Source organism: Choristoneura fumiferana, chromosome 7 (assembly GCF_025370935.1).
Source record: "Choristoneura fumiferana chromosome 7, NRCan_CFum_1, whole genome shotgun sequence".
NCBI classification, from domain to species: Eukaryota; Metazoa; Arthropoda; class Insecta; order Lepidoptera; family Tortricidae; genus Choristoneura; species Choristoneura fumiferana.
In genome coordinates this window covers 3,135,381-3,162,762 of record NC_133478.1, presented here as the reverse complement: position 1 = coordinate 3,162,762, position 27,382 = coordinate 3,135,381, and the positions used below count along the sequence as shown (strand labels likewise).

The 27,382-nt window shown below is 37.2% G+C and overlaps 1 protein-coding gene across 1 annotated transcript in view; it reads left to right on the top strand.

Annotated features, from left to right (window-relative positions):
• Positions 1-930: 930 nt before the first annotated feature.
• The window catches only part of LOC141429508 (uncharacterized), a 45,992-nt gene continuing 19,540 nt past the window's right edge, over positions 931-27,382 (top strand). The window contains exons 1-3 of the mRNA XM_074089836.1: positions 931-979; positions 23,131-23,296; positions 26,677-26,786. Coding sequence (XP_073945937.1) covers positions 937-979; positions 23,131-23,296; positions 26,677-26,786 — 319 coding nt within the window. The 5' untranslated portion in view covers positions 931-936. The remainder of the gene's footprint in view (positions 980-23,130; positions 23,297-26,676; positions 26,787-27,382) is intronic.

The following is a 27,382-nucleotide window of genomic DNA, read 5'->3' as shown; positions in this document are numbered from 1 at the left end:
TAGGTATACGTCCCACTGTTGGGCACAGGCTTCTTCAGAATTTGCACTAAGTGAGTGAGTCTTGAAAAAATTAACTTCATTTTGTAGTATGTTTGTGTGTATCTCAGACGTGTGTATGGTACCTATGTAGAGCTAACTGGACACATACCTAAGGTACTTTTTACCCTGGCATTCCCACGGGATAGGGATAAAATCTCGAAATTACAACTGCTTAGAGCCACAGAAATTTGCACAGCGTGATGTAATTTAAGATTTTTCCATCGTTTTTTTTATAAATGATAGGGGGAAAACGAGGAAGCAGGTCAAAACCCACCATCGCCCATGGATGGACGGATGGAGTTTCGTTGCCGGTTCTTTGAGAAGAGGCTCGTTTTTTTAAATCTCCTTAAGTTCAAATTTAGCAGCGGTAAAGTCTAGTCAGAAGTAACACGACGTATAGGCAGAAATTTCGCTACTTCAGTTTGATATTTGACACAATCCATAAGAAAAAGTCCGTTGTTGTTGTTTCTTTAAAAAGATTATGGCTCTGTCCATTGGACAACAAAAACGAACGAAAACAATCTATGATAGAAAAAGAAATATGAGAGGTAATGTTGGATGAACGATGACAGCCGAATCCTTATTTAGATTTTCAAAAAGTCCGTTTAAATCATTAAAATTGAACGTTACGAATAGTGAAATATTTTAAAATGTTATGCCCTAGAATTTTGAGATGTGTCACCGTCAAATTAAAACAGCGATGTGTTTCTCACCCAAAGAGTATAAGTACTTATATAGAAAAAGAGTGGCAACTCTATGGCCAGATTTGCATTTGTTCTCACCTTTGTTCTCACCGGTAACTTCAGGAGTCAACTCAAACTTTACTAACCCCGCGGCGTGCCAGCGAGGATATAAGGCGCGCGGCGCGTTGCCGCGCGGCAAACGCATCGCGCCACGATGAAGACAGCGCGCGCCGCCGCCGTGCTAGCCCTGCTCGCCGGTCAGTGTCCAAATTTGAAACTTACACTATTTTTTTATCTAACATTTTTTTTTGCCTGGAGCTTTTGACGGTTAATTCGGACAATTGTTAATTAAAAAAAAAAAACAAAGTTTCGGTTTCGTTATTCTATAGGTCTACTGACTTGAAATTGGTTTTATAATAACCTTGTTTTAATTATTTTAAATTGAATCGTAGAAAGTTTCAAAGATAGCTTACGTTAAAATTTTAAAAAATGCGTCAAATCTTCAGTTAAAGTAAATTTTGATTGCGGAAATTTACTTTTTTTACTTTATTTAACGACTGGATTGACATTATGTTATATTAGACCTCTCCTTCCTCTTTGTATTAGACCAACTGAAAACCTCAAAAACCTCAACCTATCTTTATTATTAAAAAAATCGTATATTTTGCTAAGTCAGTAACTCTACTTCTACACTTGTAATTTGTACTTTGTCAGTTGCTTTTCGCCGTATTTAGGGTTCCGTAGCCAAAAGGGCAAAACGGAACCCTTATAGTTTCGCCATGTCTATCTGTCTGTCTGTCTGTCCGTCCGCGGCTTTGCTCAAGACTATCAATGCTAGAAAGCTGTGAATTTGCACAAATATATATGTAAACTATGCCGACAAAATGGTATAATAAAAATTAAAAAAAAATTTTTAGAGTACCTCCATCCGATAGACGTAAAGTGGGGGTGATTTTTCTCATCCAACCTTGTAGTGTGGGGTATCGTTGGATAGGTATTTTAAAATCGATTCAGTGATTTGTTTGCAAAATATTCAACTTTAAAGTGCAAATTTTCATTAAAATCGAGCCCCCCCCCTCTAAAATCTAAACCGGTGGGTGAAAAAATTTGAAAAAAATCAGGATGGTAGTAAGTATATCAGACTTACTAGGAAAACTATAATGGTTAAGTTTTCTTAAGACTTAGATTATTAATAGTTTAGGAGTAAATAGCAGCCTAAGGTATAAAATATACCTAAACTTGGAAGATTCCGTATAAAATAAGAAAACCTTAGAAAAATATTACTTATTTTTTTTCGTAATGGCTACGGAACCCTATTTTGGGCGTGTCCGACACGCTCTTGGCCGGTTTTTGAAATAAGACAATACTGACAGGAAAACTGCTTGTATTAACCCACCAAAATTATATGCAACCTCGCTTAAACGTTTAATTAGCATGTCGCATTTGTAAACATTTCGACTGGGCGCAGTAAAAGATAAAATAAAACAAAACCTGATTTAAACTATCGTGTAATTTAAGAAAATAATATTCAATATTATTTATTTCGAGCATCGATAGTTTACAAAATATTAACTGATCCTCCTCTCGATTCTGATCAAACTACTCTTAGATTTTCAGCTATTTAATAATCATACAATACAATAAAATTACTCTTTATTGTACACCACAAACCTAAGCGATACAGAAACAGGTACACAGAGAGAAAAAATACATAAGGATTTAAATTATTATCATCTTTTACTATTTTGTTACTATTTTATAATAATTCATATCTTTGTTAGTTTCACTTTGTTGCGTTTTTTTTGTCCCCTTTGTTATACTGTGAAACTTACAATGCAATGAACAGGTAAGATACTTTGTTATATAAAAGTTCTATAATTGGCACAAACTTCATCAGCGTCGCAAAGTTCCAGAAACGGAACAGTTATTAACTCATGTTTAGAAGTATATTAGTTTAGTTCATAAGAGGAACAGATACCTACCTGTATGTCATCGTGTGTATTTCCTTCTACAACGATGTCGCCATTTTTACGCCTCCTATACTGTCAATGAGCACTCGTTTTTCATGTTTTACCCGACTGTGAAGAAGAAGGGTTATTGTAGGTTTTAGTAGAGTCGTATGTCCTGACACAGAATGTGCCGAATTTGAGGCAATCTTTTCGTATTTTTAAATCAGCAGAATTTGTGCTTATTAAAACATATGAGACTAGAATTCAGTACTTTTTTTAGTTCCAACATACAAAGACAAGAGTGAAGGCTCTCAGCAATGAAAGGCTACACTTTTTAACTATATATTGAGCAATTAAATTTATCTATGACGCCAATATTTATTGACAGACGTTTGAAAAACTCATATAAAACAAGTCATGGTAGGTACCCCTCTTATTAATGTAGACTATAGCGGTTTAACCTTTAAGCAAAGGGTCGTGGGGTTCGAGCCTGACGTCGCACCTCTTGAGTTTTTCGGGACTTATGCGCGAAATTACATTTGTTTACCATGAGCTTTACCGTTGAGGAAAACATCGTGAGGAAACCTGCACCCACCCGCAAAAATTGGTGTGTGTGAAGTTATCAATCTGCACTCGGCCCGTATGGGAATTATGGCCCAAGCCGTCTAATTCTGAGAAAAGGCTCGTGCTCTGCAGCGTGACGTTTGACGTTGAAATGTTAAATAAGTTTATGGTAAAATTTTCATTTTTAATACAAGCTTTTTTTGCTGACTGTACTTTTTGTCGACTTTTAACTTGCATTGTCACCTAAACTACATTTGCATACCCAATTTCAAGTAGATGCCATTAACTGTCGAAGAGTTCCGCTCTCGGAGACAATCCTGGCTGGATAACGAGGATATCACTACCAGATTATTATATTGTCACGCAATTTACATAAGCATCCCAAATTACAAGTCATTCCGACTGCTGGAAGTTGGTCGAATTTAACTTGCAAGATTTGATTACAAACAGACAGACAGACAACGGGACAGTTGAAACTAAATAAAAGCTTGTATAAAAAATGTTCTTGTTTGATACAAAATAATAAAACTTCTGTTTATATTATCTTTAGTCCTAAAAAAGTTTTTTTCATATGCCAATAAATACGAGAATTTTAAAGTTATTACCACAGTGCCGACATGACACTAGAGTTCATTTATCCTGATTTTTATACTGATTATTTGATACCCAGTCCTAAGAAATTAAACCTAGAAATGTTACATTTCGCATACTTACAATGAAACTAGTTTGCTAAAATCGGCACTCCAAACAGGAGATCGGTACCACTAAGTACCATGAGTTTACAGTGACCGTACTCGATAGCGATGGCGTAAATTATTTGTATGGAGATTTGTACAGCGCCTCTACAAATAATTTTCGCCGTCGCTCTCGAGTACGGTCACTGTAAACTCATAGTAGTGGTACGGTTTTCTCTTTCTTTCTCGTTTCGTCTGCCGTTTTAGTGTGAAGGAGTAACAAAGACGCACGCAACGCACTTTAAAATTGTCGCAATTATAATATTAGTAGGATTTATTTCGTGAAACCTTGTATGTACAGTCACCAGCATTAATATCTGCCACAGCGGAGCGTGCAAAAATATCTGACACGTCCTTCCGGCCCTAGAGTCGTGACAGATATTTATGCACGCTTGTTTGTTGTGTCAGATATTGGTGCTGGTTTTTTTTTTTTTTTTATTCGACTGGATGGCAAACGAGCAAGTGAGTCTCCTGATGATAAGAGATCATCTGTGACTGTACGAAGCTAATTAGACAAAGTAAATTCACAATTTCTTGGTAGCCACAGTAGCGTCGACCACCCACCGTACTCGTGTTTCTAATTACCTATTTCAAATTTGTAATTACTTTAAGCCAGGAAAAACATTTTTATTTTACACATATTTAAAACAAACAATAAATATAAATAATTGCTCTCCTACATTTTTAGGGTTCTATACTTCCAAAGGAAAAACGGAACCCTTATGGCTGGCGTTTTCAATCTTTTGGTTTTAACGGCACACTTTCGTTCATCAATGTTTCACGGCACACCACTAAAAATAGCCAAGTGCGGACTGGCGTGTAGAGAGTTCCGTACAGTATACCTATAATATGTACCTATAACATAACGGAGAACTCTCATTCTGAGAGGAGGCCTGTGCCCAACAGTGGGACGTATATAGGCTGGGATTATGGGATGATGATACATTACGGACGGCGGAGGCTTCACCTTTAGGTACGAATCGCACACGCCACGTGTCAGTTGTTACAGTGGGTACACTTGGCAATTGACATGATTTAATATTTCTACGACTATAATTTTATTCGTTCTGGTTGGAAAGAGAAACACGCTAATATTTTTAATATTTCGCTACGATTATTAATTTATTTATTTCAATTTTTTAATATGTGCTTATTCTAAACTAGCTTTTGCCCGCGACTTCGTTTGCGTAGATTTTTATATTTACACAATACTCGATAGGAATGAAGTTAATGTCCCGCATTGGCCGTTTCTTGGAATTTTCGAAAAATCCCTTCAAACTACAGCTAAACAATCAACTGAAAAATCTGATCATGATCACCAAGTTTCACATCTAAATTGCTCAAGAAATAAGATTTTTATTCTTCGCTTACTTATGTCTTGGGATCGCAACCCAGCCTCGCGCTGGCTTGCCGTTTCAGCCGAAAGCGAAGCGGCCTGCCCGCTAGAGCGGCACTGAGTCTCCCATCGCGGTCTTTCCTCAGACTCCTGAGACCGTGCCGTGCCCCTGGTAGTCGATTGGTTTTTTTCGGAAGGCATGGTAAGCCTATAAAATGCGAGTCCCAAATCCGAAATCGTTCTAAATTTACTCCGCAAAAGAAAGAGAAAAATGTTGTTTATTAAGTGCTTAAAAGAGGCAATACGTATGGATATGGATGCGATATAATTCGTCATCATCAGCCGGAAGAGGTCCACTGATCGAAAAAGGCCTACCCCTTACAACGCCACAATAATAATACTCGTAATAAATCCATTTATTTCGGGCAACTTGGCCCATACAATAAATACCTTACAGAATAATTTATGACATTTTTATATTAATTAATTATACGCGTGTTGAATATGAGTGTTGATGTAACCACTACGTAACTATGTTAACTCGTTTGTTTCATAGTTCTCCATAAGATGGCACTGTGAAATGTGTGGCAATTCATTTATTTTTGTTGTATTATTTAATCAATTACCTATTCAGTTAAATTTCTTGATATCCGTACACCCTCTTTTAAACTTAGTTAATTTGGCTAAATCAGCGCCATCTGTTAGTGTAGCAGGGTACTCGATAGCGATACTTATACTCGTACGCGTGTTGATATGTGTGTTGATTTTACCATTACTTATACTTCTTTTTTTAGCATTAGAAAGAAGGCAAGCGATCTTGATGTGTCTTTATATTGAAAAAAACTTTTGCAAATAAGTCACAACAAATAGTAACAATTAGCAAGGATATAATATATGCTTTTGGTATCATAAAAGTAGTAGCAACTGTTTTTTAAAACGTTTTTCAATAAAAAGACTCGTCAAGATTGTTTACCCTTTTTCTAATGCTAAAAAACTAAGTAACTATGTAAGTAAACTCTTTTTTATTAGTTTACTCCATTACTTACTGTTTACCCAGTTCTCCAAAAGATGGCATTGCAATGTGTGGCAATTACTTTATTGTCGTTTAATTTTAGTCGTATTAGTAAATCAATTAAATTATTCAATTAAATTTGTTGATATCCGTACTCCCTCTTTTAAACTTACAGTTAATTTGGCAAAATCCTTCCTCAGTGGCTTACTCGAGTCACAACTTTATTAATTTCAGCGCCATCTGTTAGTTTATCAGGGTACTTGATAGTCATAGCACGTATTTGAAAACTTGAAGGTGGAAACTTAACTCAATCGAATCGAATGTAGTAGCTACCTCCACTTTTAAGGGTTGAATTTTTATACCCTAAGGGTCGAATTTTTGTAGCCTATAACCTGGCCGGGGATTTTCTCGTCAGATTAGTAAAGTTTGCATTAAAATCCGTTCAGCCGTTCTCACGTGATGCGCGGTCAAATAAACGACAAACAGATAAACAGACAAACAGACAAAAATTCTAAAAACTGTTGGAACGTGTTCTGTTATCGATTCTAAGTATCCCCAGACAACTTTTTTTCGAATATCTTCCATGTACAGACTTTCGACCCTCTTCAGCTTTATTATATGTATAGAAGGGCATAACTCCAAAACTACCACACAATAGATCCATTACTTTTGTCAAGTCTCTATTAAAAAAAAGATCACTTAAATCTGACGTAGAAGTTGTCAAATTATGAGAGCTCCTTTTTCTGGTGAAAAAGGCAAAGGAATCATATGTATTCTGTGGTAGTGTTGGCAAATTCAGATATATTTTTTATTTTTTTTTGTATTTTTTTAAATATGGAGAAAAAAATATATAATAAACATTTTCCCATGTGCAGGAGGCAAAACTCTTTCGATTCCTGTAGTAATTTACAGGTGTTCAAAAAATGAAATCTTGTCAATCGCGGCACACCTGAAAATATTCGCGGCACACCGTTTGAAAACGTTTGCCTTATAGGATCACCTTATTGTCCGTCAAGATCAAGACCTATTTTCTCGGGAACGTGTAAAGTTATCAAACTGAAGCACTCAAAACACTCAGGTTTGCTGACCCCTCTTCTTCTTAGTCGTGTCGCTCTTGGCAGCGCGGTCGTGGTCAACATTGAGGAGTCCGCGGTGGTAGAGCCGGATAAAGCTCTCCGCACGATCTGTTGGCAGACTGTCTGGCACAGTCAGATACGCCGTTTCCTACAGCGGATTTTTCACTTGCTGACTCTTGGAGCAGTGAAGACGATCAAAAGATACTCATTGAATGAATATGTTACGCATACCTACCAATATTGAAGTGACCGAAAAAACCTGTAGGATGCTTCCGGTTGTCCTAGAAACTTAAATTTTAGTATGAATGTAGCTCTTACAGTATGACTATGACTTATAAGAAAAGTCAGCAAATCTTAATCTTTTATGTCTGTCTATGTTTATAAGCATCTAAAACGATCCCTGCACACATTTTGCTTCGGAGAGGAGCTATTGCTAATATCCACTGGATATTTTATAGATACCCACCTACAAATTTGTACGAAACCCTCGGTGCACGAGTTCGACGTTTTAACCAGTAAGAATTAGGCCAATAGTGTCTCAGAGATATTAACTTTATTTGACCAGTTGAATGTTCCTAAAAGTTAACGGATATCAAAATAGCGGGTTCCCTTTATCTTGCATAATATCAATAACAGGTAGGTATCTCATATTTTTTTAGCCGAATGATACTTTTGCATATTCATAACTTTATAATGTATATTATTCTGCTTTACAAAATTATGAGAAATGATAAGTAGTATGAGAAAATATATGCGAAAAGTAATTCGGTGATATGAATGATTCTGCTAAAGGTTGTTATGAAAAACTAAATTACGAGATTCGATTTATGCAACATATTAGTGAACCCAAAATAGCACATAAGTTAATCCCACTAATAATATTATAAACGCCAAAGTTTGTAAGTATGTTTGTTTGTTACCTCTTCACGTCTAAACCGCTGAACCGATTTAGATGAAATTCGTCATGCAGATACTTAAAAAAAAAAATATATATAGTTTATTGAAAAGGTATCGCATTACAAAATTGCATTGCCGTTGTTCCACACTAGGCAAAGCCTGTCACGTGGCAACCGGGATCGGGTACACTCGGGTAACTCTTTACATGATTTAGCTTAAAAACTTAAAATCACTGGGTAATTTCAAAAAACAAAAAAAAAGACAAAAAACTTAAATAGGTAAAGTGACAAAACAGGGGGGGGAGGGTTGCTTAAACTAAAAACAGTAGGTGTGTATGCAACTGTGTGTGTGTGTGTGTGTGTGTGTGTGTGTGTGTGCGCTCGCCAGTGTGCGTAAAAGTAACAGTGAGGATAGGTGGGATTTACTGTAGCCACCTAGGCCACAACCCTGAGCAGGCTCACAGTTTCACTGTTATTTAGACTTTGAGTCCCGGGGTAGGATACGGGATAGTTTTATCCCGGCTAATTGCATAGTTACCGCGGAGTGGCGGGCAAAAGCTTCAGTGAATTACCATACCTAGAGGTTTTTAGCTACTCGCTGGAAGTATTTTATGAATTACTGCAAAACTTATTTCCATAGTTGCCGAGCACTATTAGGTGAATCGTTAGCAAGGTTTTAATTAAGAGATGCGTTAAAAGCCGATTCCCCGGGGAGGTAGTAAAAAACCGTAATTTGATGAAAGCTGTGGGGCGGCACTGGTTGTAAGGAACGTGTCAAAATACAGTTTAAAAATAATGACATACGAAATACATAATGGGCATTTATTTTGATCCTTCATCCTTAATTTCTTTAGAACCTTTTAAACAGGCCGTAAATCCATGTTTTCGTTTATTTTAAGACGGATTTACTTAATTCTGGATATTATTATTTGCACGCGCTCCAAAACTCAAATTGTTGATGTGGGGACGAAGACGACCAAACTCACGTGGGACTGGGCAGGACATGTCTGCCGGATGCATCCGGTTCGCTGGGCCTAAATCACCACTGATTGGGTTCCATGCGACGGCACCGGAGCAGAGGTAGGCCTGAAAGGAGGTGGCGGGACGATTTGTAACGATTCCAGCCGGTCTGGCAACATTTTGCCGAGGCCAGAGATATGGCCATTTAATAATATTGTAAATCTGTTTAAAAAAAAATATACCTCGTTGAGTTTCTTGCCGGATTCTTCTCAGCAGAGGTTTTTCCGAACCGGTGGTAGATTTTTTTGACATTCATAAATGCTTGTTATAGCCTAAATTGAATAAAGATATTTTGACTTTGACTTTGACTTTGTGTGGAGCACCGCAGTGGGGCACCGTATAAGCTATAAAAAAATGTTGTTATAGTTAGGTACAAGTATTAAACACACTAATTTTTCAAGTCTACCTGTTACGGCTAAAAAGATGTAGCCTTGTGACAAACGGACGCACAGATGGATACCGACTCACAAATTATATGAGTACCATAGTGAGGTACCATTCTGTCATCCTGTCGAATTTCATAACCTTTAAAGAATTCAATTTATTTAATTAAAAATATAATCCGGTTATTCACTTGCAGCTAAGGTTGCCAACCATAACAGTATTGTATATTTTTAGTTACTTTTACTTTGTAAAATGGAAAATATTGTATTTTTAACACTAATTTAACTGTTGTGTTTTTGTATTTTAACTTTAACTTTAATAGAAATAAAAAATAGTACGGACAGAAACATAAATAATGATTCAAGATAAATATATATCAACGTCTATTACCACATTAAATACACAAAGATTAACACAAGATTTTTTTGTTGACTATAACTTTCGTTGACTGTACGTTGCATTGTCATCCAAACTACAAATTTGATTCTACAAAAATCTACAAAGAAACTAAGAAGTAATTATTGCAAGTTACTTGAGATAAAGTTAATTGAGTCAAACCTGCTTATATGCCACCGACCGCGGAGGGAAACTTAGTTACCTACTTATCATAATCAAAAACGTGTATTTTCTGTTATTTTCTTCCGCATGAGGCACATTTACCTGTTTTTAAAACGTCTTCCTCATTACAAAGTACAAAATAAAGGTATATATGTCCATCCATCCCAGCCTATATACGTCCCACTGCTGGGCACAGGCCTCCTCTCAGAACAAGAGGGCTTGGGCCATAGTTCCCACGCGGCCCAGTGCGGATTGGGAACTTCACACGCACCATTGAATTGCTTCGCAGGTTAGTGCAGGTTTCCTCACGATGTTTTCCTTCACCGCAAAGCTCGTGGTAAATTTCAAATGTAATTCCGCACATGAATTTCGAAAAACTCAGAGGTGTGAGCCGGGGTATGAACCCACGACTCTCTGCTTGAGAGGCGATAGGTCAAACCACTAGGCCACCACGGCTTTTTTAAGGTATATATGTATTAGTATATAACTACTAGCTTTTGCCCGCGGCTTCGCCCGCGTGGAATTCGGTTATCGCGCGCTGTTCCCTCGGGCGGTTCCACTGTCGGGCCCATAAAGTATCTCTATGCCAAAAATCACGTCGATACGTCGCTCCGTTTGGACGTGAAAGACGGACAAACATACAAACACACACACTTTCGCATTTATAATCTTAAGTATGGATAAGTAAGTAAGGTACGTATCTATGAATATCCAGTGCGTGTTATCAAAGCCCCTATCCTAAGAAAAACAGCGTGGGGTAATTTTAGATGGTTAGAGGAGGTTTCAGATTATGCGATCCGATATTGGAATCGGACGCCGATACCGATATCGGGGCAAGTAAAATGTATGAAATATGTAATGTTTTTTTTATTCGACTGGATGGGAAACGAGCAAGTGGGTCTCCTGATGGTAAGAGATCACCACCGCCCATAGACATCTGCAACACCAGGGGTATTGCATGGTGGTAGCAATCCGGGCGGACCTTGCACAGTTCCTGCCACCTGCAACCTGCATGTACCTGTCTTTCAGATTATCCGATCCGATATCGGATCATATATTTTATACATTTTACTTGCCCCGATATCTTATCGGCGTCCGATACCGATATCGGGTCGGATAATCTATAAACGCTCTTACTGACAAGGACAGAACAGACAGATATAAAAAATAACATTTCTCATATTGAATAACCTTCACACCTAATTTCAAGTTTCTAGGACATAAGCAGATTAGGTTTTTCGCGGCAATTTGTATGGAAACACCTTAATGACAATATGTTTCGATTGCGTTGCCTATATCTACAGATATCTCTGTAGATCTGGCAACCGGTGTCCGACACTCGTCGTTTTGTGCCGGCACGTGCGCTGTCTCGGAGATTGATGTACGGAGTGTCGCGGCCAGTGTCCGCGGTGTCGCTAGAGCTATCAGTGAAAGATGGAGTAAAGTAAACAAGGATTGGATTTTTTATGACATAAGAAATAAATTAGAAAAATGCAAATATTTGGTCTCTTCATTAGAAAGAGAAACATCTGCATAAACAACACACATGGGCATTTATTTGAGCGTTTCTACCGTCTCATTTTTCTGGACACTTTTCTGACACAATGGCCGAATATTTTAATACTGTTTTTTAGTTATCTGGTAGAAATACAGGAACTCTAACAAAAAATCGAAAACAACATCAAAATCTACAGCCAATTCGTAAAAAAGTGACCAAATAATTGGATGTATTCGTTTTGGTCCAAATTCAAAATGTTTTTTTTTTTATTTGACTGGATGGCAAACGAGCAATGGTCTCCTGATGGTAAGAGATCACCACCGCCCATAAACATCTGCAACACCAGGGGTATTGGTCATTTCAAGTGGACGATTTTCCATTTACTTACACCGAATGACAAATTCCCCTTCGGCTAATAATATACAATACGCAAAATGCACACTATTCGCAAAATGTGCAAACATGAAAATGTACATATGGTAATTGTACAATATGCAAAATGTACTCCACGTGATAGTGGCAAAATGTACAAAGGTAGAATGATCAACACGCAAATTGTACATTACGGAAAAATAACAATACGCAAAATGTACATACTTGAACCTTGTAGTGATTGGCAACACTTTGTCTCTATGCGTGTGTCTATAGATCAGAGGTATCAAGTCGTAGTCTAATTTAAAATTCTCTGAGAAAATTGCGGTAGTGAGAGAACCACCCTGCTTACTGTATACTTGTACTTGTACATTTAACGTTTTGTACGATTGACGATTGAGCATTTTGCTTTTAGCACATTTTGCGGATTGTGCATTTTGCATTGTACAATTCGCAAAATGTGTATTTTTCTTTTTACACATTTTGCGTTATGTGCTTTCAGCGTAAGTACATTTTGCGTACTGTACATTTCGTGTACTGTACGTTTGTCATGATGTAGATTTTGCGTATGTACATTTTTATGTTTGCACATTTTGCGTATTGTATATTATTAGCCGAAGGGACAAATTCGTTAGTAACTCTAGCGTAAGGTTACATTCATTGTTATCCCATATCCTGTCACAATCGGCATCACTGTCCCTTTTCTGTCAAACGTCAGATATTAGACACGCGATCTGGTTAGACTTAGCATTGACAGATAATTTGATGCTTTTTTATTGTACTTCGGGAATGGTGTCTTGTTTGAGGGCCTTTGGAATATGATACGGAACGCCACGAATGGAAATAACACCTAGATATTACGTTTGCTGGTCGCTGGTTTTTGTAATGATTTAAGCACAAATAGAATTGAAAGATATTTTAATGTCACGCTTGAATGAATAGTGTTTAGTGTCTAGTTATAATAATATAATTTATTAAATAACACACACTAAAACAATTTAGTGAATGTACAATAAATAACAACAGTGGAAACACGATATAGGTACAGGATGTCCCAAGACCGTCCCACATGGAGGGAAAGTATCATAAATATTGTATATAGACAATTTTATTGAAAGGAGACTTCATTTTGATCCTAAAAACAATTTTAACTGCATTCAAAGATTTTTTGAATAATCGCCTGTCTGAAACGGGAATCAAATCCGCGAAATGGTAAAAAAAAATTACGACACCCGTAATTTTACGATACTGATCAAAAGGCTCAATTGGAAAGACTATTTTTTTCCATCTAGTTAACAAAGCATCTTAAATAAAATGAAGACCATGTAATTTTGCATTTACAATTTCATGAAAATGAATACTAGCCTTTTCTTTGAATTTGATGTGCTTCTAAATACTGATTTTCACATTTTATAGTAATGAGTACCCACTGAAGATATAAGTACATATAATTTTCCTTTTAAAAGTACATAATAAAATAATAATGTGATAAATAAATTGTAGTAATACCTATCTAGTTTTTTAAGGAACACATTTTCAATTTTTTTAGCGACTCGCCGTATTGTGGTTGTGATGAGAGTAAAAAGTTGCGTGCTCTATTTATTAATTTACAATATACCTACGGAGCTCTGTACCTACATAGACATATAAATAACGGTAATTAATAGCCCGTTAGCAATAAATCTCATACCGTTTTATTACCGGTAATCCAATTGAAACGTACCATGATGAATGAGGAATTTCATTTGCTTTTTAGATTTTGTACTGCATGGTAGCGGTAGCTATCATTTCTATTTGCGCGAATTTGCTTCGAGAAATCCGGATTAGTCTAAGATCTGAATTAGAGAGGATTTGCACCCATCTGTTTAATGGATGAAAAGTATTTTATATCAAATTTAGTATGCGAGTGGGTTCGGTAAAAAAATCCTGTCCGAACTATATTAAAAAAAAACCTATTTGTTCAATTCATATAGGTAGTTATGAATTTCACGAATAAATTTTAATACCAATCGAAAGTATGAAGCATATAAAATGTATAAACGTTATGTTGTCTTTTTTTGTCGTGTCATAACAACGGGTTGGCAGGTAAATCAATTCTAGTTTTTTTTACCCATTTGTATAATAAATTAATATTATATCGCATAAGCGCTATTTCACTGCAAACATGATGGTTTAGGGTTACCTAGCTGTAAAAAATCTGGTTCGAATTTGAATGACGGTTGTAGTTTTTTTTTTACTTTGGTCAGGTTTTTTTTTGCTTTTTATCCATTAAACAGGTAAGTGAAGGTCGTTCTTAAACGGATCTTCTACTAGATTAGGTACAGCTAACCAAGTTGATTCCTGGCCCATTTCTCACTTCTTTTTTTCTGGATTTTTTTCTTAGTAAATAATTTTATTTTGTATCCTATTGAAAAGTGACTAAACCCTCTATCTTTTGAATATAATTTGGTTCATGCAAATAAGTAGTTAATTTGGTACTGATTTAGTTATAAATTTATAAAATAAAATTATAAAACTTGTTTTACAATTGTATAAAAAAAAGCGAATGATACTTCTACTTCCCTGAGATTATAATCGAGGATTTCTGTTGAACATATACTTATCAGGGATTCTAAGTACAGTTGTCCCAAGAATTTGAATTGGGTGCCAAAATGACTTAATATCGATTTTAAGAAACAGGTTCTTATTTCACGCTCATTGCGCTGTATTCGATGAAATTTGTAACACCCTGTGCATTCCACTTATCAAATGAATACTTATTTATAAAATAAGTAAGTACATTTTTTTTGGTGTCCAATGAAGCCTGCGCTAAATCGGGTAATTTCACAAGCTTTTATTTAACTTGTAATGTTCGTTTATTCTGGGCCCGTGTGGGAAAAAAAATTAAGGGATGATTATACGTTATCAACATGTTATCTTATCTGTCTACCAAAGGCTACCAACGTCTTACTTACAAATTTCCACAAGAACATAAGCACGTTTCATCACAAACTGGAAAATTACTGACCTGCACGAAATCGTAATTTACCAACTTGTAGGAGTGTTTGATTGGCTTCGAAATCGCGAGGCTGGCCGCAATAACTTTATTTGAGTATTTTTGCTTTGATTTAATTATACGCAAAATAAAGTTACATAAGTGTCCTTGTAAGTCCTGATCTTTACAAACAAACGCAGTGCTTCAGACCAAGCCCAATATTTCCATAGTTTCTTGTTGTTGTTTACGTTGTTTTAACAACAGCTTCAACCCGCGGGTTCGCCCGCGTTGGAAATATCTTCACGGAAACCTTCACAAATTTGGTGTGGGTTGGAACCAAGTTAACCAACCTCAAACTAAGGATCATGCAATTGCATAATAAAACACAAGCAAAATAGTATAAGTGTACTTGTAAGGTACTTTAACTCATGAGCTACCATGGAACCTTTGCAAAGAAAAAGTCATTACGATTTTCCTTGTTAATTAATGCGATGTCACTATGATAACGTTAACTATGAAATGGTTGCATGGTGTTTTAGTTTCAGTTTTTTTATTCAGAAACAATTTACACTGTGTAATTAAATAAAATAAATATCCCGGGACCATTCACACCATTTGACCTAGTCCCAAAGTAAGCTTAGCAAAGCTTGTGTTATGGGTACTAAGCAACGGATAAATATAATTATATAGATATAGATACATACTTAAATACATATTAAACACCCAAGACCCGAGAACACACATTCGTATTTTTCATACAAATATCTGCCCGACACGGGAATCGAACCCGGGACCTCAAGCTTCGTAGTCAGGTTCTCTAACCACTAGGCCATCTGGTCGTCAAATGTATGAACAATAAAAAAAAATATCTATAAGTAAGTACATAAATAACATATCATAAAGTACATCCGTTCGTTTAGGACGGCGTTCGGTTAGTACGACGTATAATCACCGGTCCTTTGGCCGTCGTTATAACCGGATTATTATGCAACTGGGCCCAGCTCCAACTCCCAAAATGATGAAGGTACTAACCATAAGGTACAAACAGCATTAAGATAGTAAAGATTTAGGTATTAAAGTGTTTAGGTAATTTTCATTTCCCCTTCCCTGTCCCCCTTGGCGATTCTTTGCCCCAAAATTTATTTTTTGTCTTGAAAGACATTATTGACCAAACTTGCACGTGTTATTTAATTACACATTGGTAATAAAGCTTAGTGGTTTGCCGCCTCTAAATGCTATTGATGAAAATTCTTGTTTATTTTGTGATTTTTCCTCCCCGAAATGTAATAAGGAAATGACTTTTTGCACCCACATAGCATTTCTGATGTTGTTTTTCCTTGGGTAGTTCTACGAGAGTTTCAAACGCTATCAGTTTTTTGTCGCATATGAAGAAATATACACCATTCAATATGTCGCATATGAGAGACCGTAAGCAAGAAATTTTATTAAATTGTAATTATACCGTATGCATACCGGGTCCATATCGGGTTGCATATTTATGGAAAGTCCCGTTGACGCTTATATTATTATTTAATACGAGAGTGAGAGGTACGTACGAACTTCAATTTTCGAATTACCTTGTAGCCCCCCCCCCCCTCCCCATCATCTACAAAACAACAATTCTTTCATGTTATCTTAAGTACAGCTCATTACATGACTAAAATTAAGTCATTATTCAGGCGAACTATCTCGTTTGTCACCGAGAGAGCGAGAGAGGTGCATTTACTTCGGAGATGGGGCACTTAATAATAGGGTGGAGCGTCTATGTATGGAGAAAAAAAAATTGTTTGATTGAGTCTCGAATACTTACCTGTAAAAACTTGCATATGGCATAGTTTCTTACATAAATAGTTTTGTATTATTTTTTCGACATATGTTTTAGCCCTCTACCTTAACTCGAAGATTTTGATTCTTGTATGAAAACTTCGTAATTTCACATAAGAATAAATAAATATTTTTTAAGCTCAAAAGTGACGGGACTTCAGCTTCAATCAAAAATTGTATCAATACATATAGTTTCGTGTTACAATGACATAAACATATGCCTAAACGAAAATTGGTGGTATTGGTAGTTTTGGCAGTCTATTTCATTTATAATTTTGATACATTTAGTGCGTTACAAAGGCGTTTTACTTAAACTAAGGTATATTTGAACTTATTATGACAACATAATTTTAAGTAAAAACTCAATATTTTGCGGAATTCAAAGTAGGTTTGAGTACTTTTATTTTTATTTTTCTCATGAACCTTTGAATAAATCGCAACTTTTTAGCACTAGAAAGCATCCAAAATCCAAAAAAAAAATCGCTCCACCCTACTTACTTCGGATAACTTAGTACTATGACAACATAACTTAGATTTCATCATCACCATATCGGCCGTAGGACGTGTGCTGTTCGACGTCATTAATTATTTATCCATAATAGTAACCAATCTACAATGGTCCCACACTGCATACATTTTGCTTACGGCCTTGCTCTCTATTGCGCTCATTAACATTAGGTATTCAGAGATACTGGGAACCCTCGGTGCCCGAGTCCGACTCGCACTTCGCCAGTTTTTTATTAGTCCCTCTTTCCGCTTTAGGGATATTTTTTTGAACACTGTATATATCATCATCATCCCAGCCTATTTACGTCCCACTGCTGGGCACAGGCACTCTCAGAATGCGAGGGCTTGGGCCATAGTTCCCACGCGGGCCCACTACGGATTGGGAACTTCACATACACCATTGAATTGCTTCGCGAGGGTTTATGCAGGTTTCCTCACGATGTTTTCCTTCACCGTACAGCTCGTGGTAAATTTCAAATGTAACTTCGCACATGAATTTCGAAAAATTTTGAGGTTTGATTAGCCGGGGCTTGAACCCACGAACCTCTGCTTGAGAGGCCATAGGTTCAAACCGCTAGGCCACCATAATATAGTATAAGCGAAAAAATTAAGTGCAATTGACAAGATTTAATATTTCTAAGACTATAATTTGATTCGTTCTCTGTATTCTGTTTGAAAATAGAAAGACGCTGATATTTTTAAAATTTCGCTACGATTATTATTATTTTTTTACAATTATTTTAAAATGTGCTTATTCTAAAAGGGCATAACTCCAAACAATAGATCATTAGGTACTTTTGTCTAGTCTCTATTAAAAAAAAAGATCATGCAAATCTGACGTAGACGTTGTCAAAATTATGACAGCTCCTTTTTCTGGCGAAAAAGGCAAAGGAAACATATCTATCCTGTGATAGTTTTGGCAAATTAGGATATATTTTTTAAATTTTATGTACTTTTTAAATATGGAGAAATAGATTAAAATAAATATTTTCCCATGTTCAGGACTCAAAACTCTATCGATTCCTGTAGTAATTTACTCGTACAGGTGTTAAAAAAATGAAAACTTGTCAATTATTATTAATGACCTGTAGTACTTGTATGTAGTAGGTTAGGTAGTGCACAGAGTTGATATGCCACTGAAGCAATTTTTCAAATATGGATCTATCTGTACGGACACGTTACTATTGACGACATACAACAGATAAATAATCTCGAGTTTTTTTTTTCACCTATAACCTGTTCGTCCCAGAGGGGCTACTACAAAACTGGAAAAACGAAGTTCGTATCGCGCCGTCCCTTTCACTCGCGTACTAAATGAGATAAGCGTCAGTGGGACGGCAACATAGGTACGAAGTTCGAATTTTGCATTTCGTAACATAGGGCCAGCACAGTGAATCTGCACGTAAAACTTGCTCGAGTTGTATTACATTGCTAGGTCGCAAGGCGAAGGAATATGAGGTGTTCAATCGAGGGCCGCAATGTACTTCCACGAATTTCCTCGCAGATCTACACTGGCCTTAATAGTTTTTATAAGCTTTTATTTAACATGCAATGTATGTATGTTATGTAATTTGACAGTGACATCTTGGTAGTCCGGCCAGGATCGTCTCCGCAGGACGAAACTCCTCAATGGTAAATGGCATCGTCTTGAAATTTGGTGCAGAAATGTAGTTTAGATGACAATGCAAGTACAGTCAGCAAGAAAAGCTTGTATTAAAAATGATATTTTTAACAAAAACTTATATTTTACAGCGCACGTGCAATGAATATATTACGTGTCTAATCTCAAAAGCACCTTAGTCCTCTCATCTCAGGAACTCCTTAAATATTAAGTGAATTAAAACAAGGAAGTTGTTTTAGAGGGAAAACAAGGTTGTTCTTCCGTACATACTGGCCATTTGTTGAGCTTTTGAAACAGTTTTTTTTTTAACCAAATTAGGTAAAAACTGGAACATGTTGAGGAAAACAAGTAAAGCTTAGGCTGGGAATTGAGTCAAGTTTCTCATCAAAGTCAAAGTCAAAACATCTTTATTCAATTTAGGCTATAACAAGCACTTATGAATGTCAAAAAATCTACCACCGGTTCGGAAAACCTCTGTTGAGAAGAATCCGGCAAGAAACTCAACGAGGTATTTTTTAAAACAGATTTACAATATTATTAAATGATACTATACATCACAAGTATTTAACACAACTTTATTTTTAACACAGTAGGTTCGCTATTTGAAGGGATCGCTAATGCGGATCGGAATTATTTCCAAATATCCTGTCCATGATATAATCACGACGTTTCGACGTGAAAGACGGACAAACATACAAAGATACAAACTCACAACCACACACACTTTCGCATTTATAATATTAACGGCTTGTTATAGCCTAAATTGAATAAAGATATTTTGACTTTGACTTTGAAAACGGAGCGACGGATCGACGTGATTTTTGACATAGATAGTTTATGGGCCAGAGAGTGACATAGGCTACTTTTATCCCGGAAAAATGCACAGTTCCCGAGGGAACAGCGCGCGATAACCGAATTCCACGCGGGAGAAGCCGCGGAAAAAAGCTAGTGAATAAATAAATAGAAAAATTGTTAATTGATATAGATTTTTTTTAATGATATGTTTTTAAGCAATATCTTATTGAAAATATTGAAAAATTCCTTTTTAATGCACCTCTATGGCCCTCAAGGAATATAATACCTGATGAATCAGGTTGGACATATTATTGTACGAATATGTACATAGCGATAATTTGGTTCTTCAGAAAATAGAGCATTAAATTGCACAGATATCCTGGACGGTAATCTCCCGCCTATTCTTAAGTCGCTGTGACACTTTGAGCTTTCTATCGTCGGATTATATTCTAGAATTCATTATTCATAATTGAGGCTTTCGTGTGACAATTAATGATTTCAAAGGATTATTCAGGATAGGATTAGGGCACGCATTTTGATTAATGTACGTAAATTTTGCTGCTTATCTGAAGTGTCTTATTCTTTGTACCATCTTAGCGAGACCTATCTGGATTGTGAGATGCCATCAAAGTTGCGTACAATTTACCTACCATATGCAGCAATTTGGATAAGGCGGCTACTTCGAAATTTGAAAATCGAAGTTCGCATCGTACCGTCCCTCTCACTCGTATGAAATAATAAGTAAGACTTTCGTAATGTCACGAGTGAATATTTTCTTTCTTTTGTTGGGGAAACTATTACCGGGCGAGATATATAACTGAGTCCTAAGCTAATATAAATTGAAATTAGGTCGGACGCAATCTCATAACAAAACAATATATCGAAGACATTTACGTACGAATACATTGGTCTATATTATTCTTCACTATTATACTACAGTTTATTTAAATTAGATATGAACCAGGGATGTAACGGATGTGGTTTTATCAGAACCGAAAGCGGAACCAGATGTTTACAATTTAGTTTATCGGAACCAGAAACGGAATCGGAACCGGAGCAAGAATCGGAGTCTTAGTGATAGGTGGACGAGATGTTAAAGGTAGATCTACTAAAAATATGAGGGTCTATTGCGTAACGTTTTTGACAATCGCCATCACAATCAAATGATAGTTTTCGCATACAAAAACTCTCATTACATTGTGATCGCGAGTGAGAAACGTTACAGAATTAGCCTTCTGTTTGTTTTTGATGTACGCCGCTCATGTCCAGTCGCCGCGGTAAGCATTGACATCCGATATAACTTCCGTTTCAAAAGTAACGGAACCGGAACGGATGTTTTATATCAAACGGAAGTTCCGAGTTAACGGAAACGGAATCGGAGCTCCGTAACATCCCTGATATGAACTGCCGATATATCAGAAAAACGTATACTTTTGTGGGTGTCTTCGTTGGCATGGCTTTGAACTAGATAGTTGGAGTGGGAGAGTTCGTTATGAATTCAATATGGAAAGTCAATTACATGTGAATTTCAAATGCTATGGTAATCCCTACTAATATTTTAAACGAGAAAGTAAGCTCGTTGTTTAGGTACTTCGTTTTCACGCCTGTACTATTGAACTGATTGCCATACATTTTTGCATATATCATATCAGGAGTCGGGAATTTTCAGACTTTTATCCCGCGATAACAACTGTTCCCGAGGAATGATAAACATCTATTTAGGTCAATTTGAGCGCGGTGTAGGACCTCCACCAACAAGATGGACGGATGAACTGGATAAAGCCGCGAGTTCATGGTGGATGCAGGCAGCTTCCAGCTGAAGCAACTGGAGGTCTATGTCCAACAGTAGACTCCTATACTGATATGATGATGATGACATAAATACATCACATTAGACAGTTTCGGAAGCCTATAATTAAGATTTGCTCGTACATTTATTAGTACAAGATGGATACATGGAGGTGTGTTCATGCATGAATCCCATTAAAGTGAATCCATTTTATTTAACTCATTTGGTAATGCCGTGGCAATTTGTTTGCCCCTTGGGCAATAGTATTCCCCTAACAAATAGTTAACTAAAAACATCACACTTTAATAACATGCAGGGTTGAGTGGGAAGGACTTCGAGATTTGACGCGCCTATGGTTAATTTTCAGTAGCTGATGTTTATAATACTCCTGCATAAAAACATGCCAGGTTATCTGTATTATACAACAAACAATTATTAGTATTACTTTATACCTACATTCATGTCTTCTTGTTGACCGTATAAAAATAAACAAAGTGTTAATTAAATAACTGCATGACAACCTGACAACCAGAAAGTAGTTTGCTCCGAATCGAGAATAAAATCGATACACTATGTATTACATCAAGTCGTGTTTCTCTTGTTAATCCCTTTTTTTACTGTACATATTCATATCTCTGCGTTGGAATAACAGGGGACTCCTTACTTTCCTGTCTAATACTATTAGCGTGAGCGAGACAGCACGTATCCAAGTTCGAATATCAAACTTCATAGGATAAGGCTAGGTTCATCGTGACTCACTTCAGCTTAAAAAAAATCTTCTTTCACTTCTGCTTTTACTTCTTCTTAATCTTTTTCCACCAGTTCGGTTCCTGTGCCAGAAAAACCTATGTTTCTTTGTTAGCGTTTAGGTACGTGAAGTATGAAAAGTTTCAACAAGTTGATAATTATTCTTAGAAACTTATAATACCTATAAAGTTGAAATCCGACCTTTCACTGGAGCAAAGATTGAAAGCCCTGAAAAACCTAAAAAGGATTCATCATCATCATCATGTCAGCCGAAAGACGTCCACTGCTGGACATAGGCCTCCCCCAAGGCTCTCCACTCAGACCGGTCTTGTGCTTTTCGCATCCACCGCGATCCCGCGATCTTAACCAGGTCGTCGCTCCATCTTGATGGAGGCCTACCGACAGCTCGTCTTCCGGTCCGCGGCTTTGCTAAAAAGGATTATGCTTCAATAAAAATCCATAGACGTGATCAAAATCTGATGCAGTAGCTTACTTATATACTGTCGTATTGTAGAGCGCACACAGTTGTATTCTATTAAGGATTATCTGAAACTTGTTAATGATAATTCTATTATTTCATTATCAAACTCGTCCATTTATGTCCTAAAGGTGATCGATAAGTAAGGAATTTAGAAGCCCAAAGTCAAAGACTATTAAGGGCATTCTGACTCAGACTTTATAATTCCTATCTTTACCTTATATCACTTCATCTGACAGAGTTTACAGGCTTATTACCCTTCCCTTCCCTGCAGGACTGATCTCAGCGGAAGTCCAGAGTCTGGACTTGCTGCGCCTTCTGATGGAACGGCCTGTGATCGGCGGCCACCACCGCTGGGACCGCCGACCCGGGATAGAGGAGCGCCTCGACCACGAACGGAACTACGACGGGGATGCTGGCAGCTTGGATCGAGGACTCACGTAAGGTTTCATGTTGCTGCGAACCTAACGCCATCTAGTAACCGGATAAGGAACTCTGTATACAGAAGCCTTATTGACGACGTCTCTAACCTTTGGTGGTTTCAGTATATTTGGCCCCTGTCCGCATTGAGAATTTTTTCCGCGCGATATTTATTCGCGCGAATTATATTCCGCGCTTTACATACATTTTCCATTTCCAATTTGTTTCCAAGTTTTCATTTAGTCACCTGTCCCGTTGTCTGTCTGTCTGTCGGTCTGTAGTCAAATCTTGTAAGTTAAAGTCGACCAACTTCCAGTAGTCGGATTGACTTGGAATTCGGCATACTTATGTACTTATGTAAATTGCGTGACAATACAATAATTTAATTCAAAGTCAAATCAAAGTCAAAATATCTTTATTCAATTATTTTATTAATTTAATTTATCGTAATTCTAATTATTTTTTATAGTTTTTAATGAACTTTGGAGCTTTTAATTTTCTAATTGACATTAAATTAAAGTTTTTGTTTATAATCTGGTAGTGACATCCTGGTAGTCCGGCCAGAATCGTCTCCGCAGTACTTATAGAACTCTTCAACGGTTAATGGCATCGACTTGAAATTTGGAATGCACCATGTAGTTTGGGTACAGCCAGCAAAAAAAGCTTGTATTAAAAATGAAATTTTACCAAAAACTTATTTTTCGCACAAGTTCCTTCACAAGCTATTATTAAACCTTTTTTTTCATTTTTGTTCCTTTCGCGGTAGCACCTTCAGTTCTTGCAAAGGAACAAGGGCGAAAAAAAAGCAATACCTAGTGCCTTCCAAGGAACAGCCACAGAAACTACCGGGAATAATCCGCCATCTAAATGACAGATGTAGAGACCGTCAAAATCAACTCTTCTATAAATAATCCTTTATTTTATTAATAGCGTGATCACTGATTACGTTAGAGCTTAATATAATTATTATCCTACTTAATAAAATATTGGACGTTTATAAATACGATATTTGGGCGTAAGAGACACGGGGGGTGAGATATTAGATATTAACAAAGGGCTTCGTCAAGAAATTACCTGCTAAGTGGGTGGAACAACGTACAAGGTGTACCTAGCAAGTATTAATATTGTATATGGAAATTACTTTACCAATTTAGACAAAGGGGTACAGCAGGGCTACTACGAAACTCGAAACTCGAAGTTCGTATCGTACCGTCCCTATCGCTCGTATTAAATAGTAATAAGTTTCGAGGGACCGCACGACACGAACTTCGAGTTTCGAGTTCCGTAGTAGCCCTGCAGGTAATTACAATGTAAGTACCTAATGCTTATGAGACAAATGAGAAATGCATTGTTACGTCTAGCAGGTCTGCACATTTGATTAAATTCTGCAACACATTTGGATTTGTCTTAAATACTCCTAATTTAAAGTGATACAAAACTGGAAAATTAAATAAATAACGTAAAAATAACTACTAACCCCTTATTCATAAACGACAATCAAACCTATTTTAGTTAAAATGCCGTGAATTCGTTGTCCTTATCTGTCACTTCGACATTTGCTTTGTTAGAAAGGACAAAGCATTTGTTAGTTAACATAGGCTTGTTAAGTTATGAATAAGGGGGTAAGGTCTACGCTAGCTGGCGCGGGTACACTGAGCGGGCGCACGCCTGTGGACGCTGATGCAAGTAAAATACCGTCGCACGCGACACGCACAGTTAGCGCTGCTCATACTACTTTTCAACAGGCGTCCACCCGCTCCGTGCAAACCGCGGCAGCTAGCGTAGGCCCTTAAATGTTGAAAAAGAAGCAAGTATGAGCTGATGAAGTTTGCATTTTGCATTCCATTTCTTTTTAGAAAAAAGAAATTTTGGTATGGTCATCGTCGTATAATATGTATGAAGTTCTCAGTCCACGTCGGATCTCTCTTTACTTTAACTGACAATTTACTAGAAAAACATTGGTATGGACCTGCGCTAACTAAGTAACGCGTGATTCCATAAATTAATACGTTTAACTTAGCGGTCGTTCACAGCTAAGGTCAGTTGTGTAAGCCATTTTAGAGTGGATGAGCGCCAATCAAATAATTATGAGTCGAAGTGGTCGACATGGCCGAACTCAGTCCCATCATCATCATCGGATCACTATTCATTCAAGCTTTTCAACCGTCTCATTTTTGTTGACACTATTTTTGTAAAAATGACCGAAGATTCTAATACTTACAGTTTTTAGGGTTCCGTAGCCAAAATGGCAAAAACGGAACCCTTATAGTTTCGCCATGTCTGTCTGTCTGTCTGTACGTCTGCGGCTGCTAGAAAGCTGTAATTTTGCACGAATATATATGTAAACCATGCCGACAAAATGGTACAAGAAAAAATAAAAAATAAATTTTTTTTAGAGTACCTCCCATAGACGTAAAGTGGGGGTGATTTTTTTCTCATTCAATCTTGTAGTGTGGGGTCTCGTTGGATAGGTCTTTTAAAACCATTATGGGGTTGCTGAAACGATTTTTCGATTCAGTAATTTGTTTGCAAAATATTTAACTTTAAAGTGCAAATTTTCATTAAAATCGAATGTAACGTCCCCCCCCCCTCTAAAATCTAAACAGGTGGGTGGAAAAATTTGAGGAAATTCAGGATGGTAGTATGTACTTATATCAAACTTACAAGGAAAACTATAACGGTTAATTTTTCTTGAGAATTATTAGTAGTTTCAGAGTAAATAGCAGCCTAAGGTATAAAATATACCTAAACTTGGAATACTCCTAACAAATACGAAATCCTTAGAAAAATATTACTTTTTTTTTTGTAATGCCTACGGAACCCTATTTCGGGCATGTCCGACACGCTCTTGGCCGGTTTTTAGTTATCTAGAAATACAGGAACTAACAAATAATCGAAAATGACATCAAAATCTACAGCCAATTCGTAAAAAATGTAACCAGGAAAATGAGGCGTTGGAAACGCTTAAATATGACTCCATCATCATCATCATCACCATCATCATCATGTTTTTTTTCGAGCGAGGTGGAGAATACTCATAGTATACTGCCGACCTGGTCTCAGCAGCATGCCCGACTCATCTGGGCATTGCTCACCAGACGCCTACGGACTAAACACCCCCTGTGGAGTGTTGTACTTCAGACGCTACGTCTTTCGGTATTCACCTGTCACTATTTCACCGTTTCTGTCAAACTTCACACCTAAAATTGCTAAAAGTGGCTCCGAAGCGGTAGATAACGTTCCGTGTGCTCTGCCTACCCTATTTGGGAATACAGGCGTGATGTTTGTGTGTGCGTTTGGGTGATTCCTGTGATTTTATGTGTGAAATTTGAGGTGAGTTTTGTTTGCGTTGTTAAATTGTGTCATCATCATGTTTAACTGTAGATTTTCTGTTGCGCAGCGCTGGTTCGTCGAAGCGGTCGGCGGTGGCGACGGCGCTGAACGCCGGGCGGCCGCGCCGGCGGCCGGCGCCCGCGCTCGGTAAGGCCGTCACGCGTTTTCCCGGCGTGGGTAAGCAACGCCGCTGATAGAACGAGCAAATGGCTTATGCTCACCTTCCACTACAGGGGCTATGAGCAGAGCTCCGAAATGGTTTTGTTGACTGTACTTGCATTGTCACCCAAACTACATTTGCATACCAAATATCAAGTCAATGCTATTGAAGAGTTCCGTCCTGCGGAGACGATGCTGGCTGGACCACCAGGATGTCACTACTAGATTATTGTATTGTCACGTGATTTACATAAGTATGCCTAATTTCAAGTCAATCCGACTGCTGGAAGTTGGTCGACTTTAAGATTCTTGCAGATTTGACTACAGACAGACAGACAATGGGACAGGTGATAAATAAAAGCTTGTAATAAAAATAAAGAGGTTCATATTATTTTTATTTGAAATCATATTGAGTACGAATGCAGCAAAGAATATAAATTACTAGCTTATGCCGCGACTTCGTGGCGCGGACCTAGGTTATCGCGCGGTGGCGCCCGTACCGGAATAAAATATCCTAATGTTGATCCTTGGCGCTTAAGCTATCTCTATACCAAATTTCATCAAAATTGGTTCAGCGTTTCGACGTGAAAGCGTAACAGACAGACAGACAGACA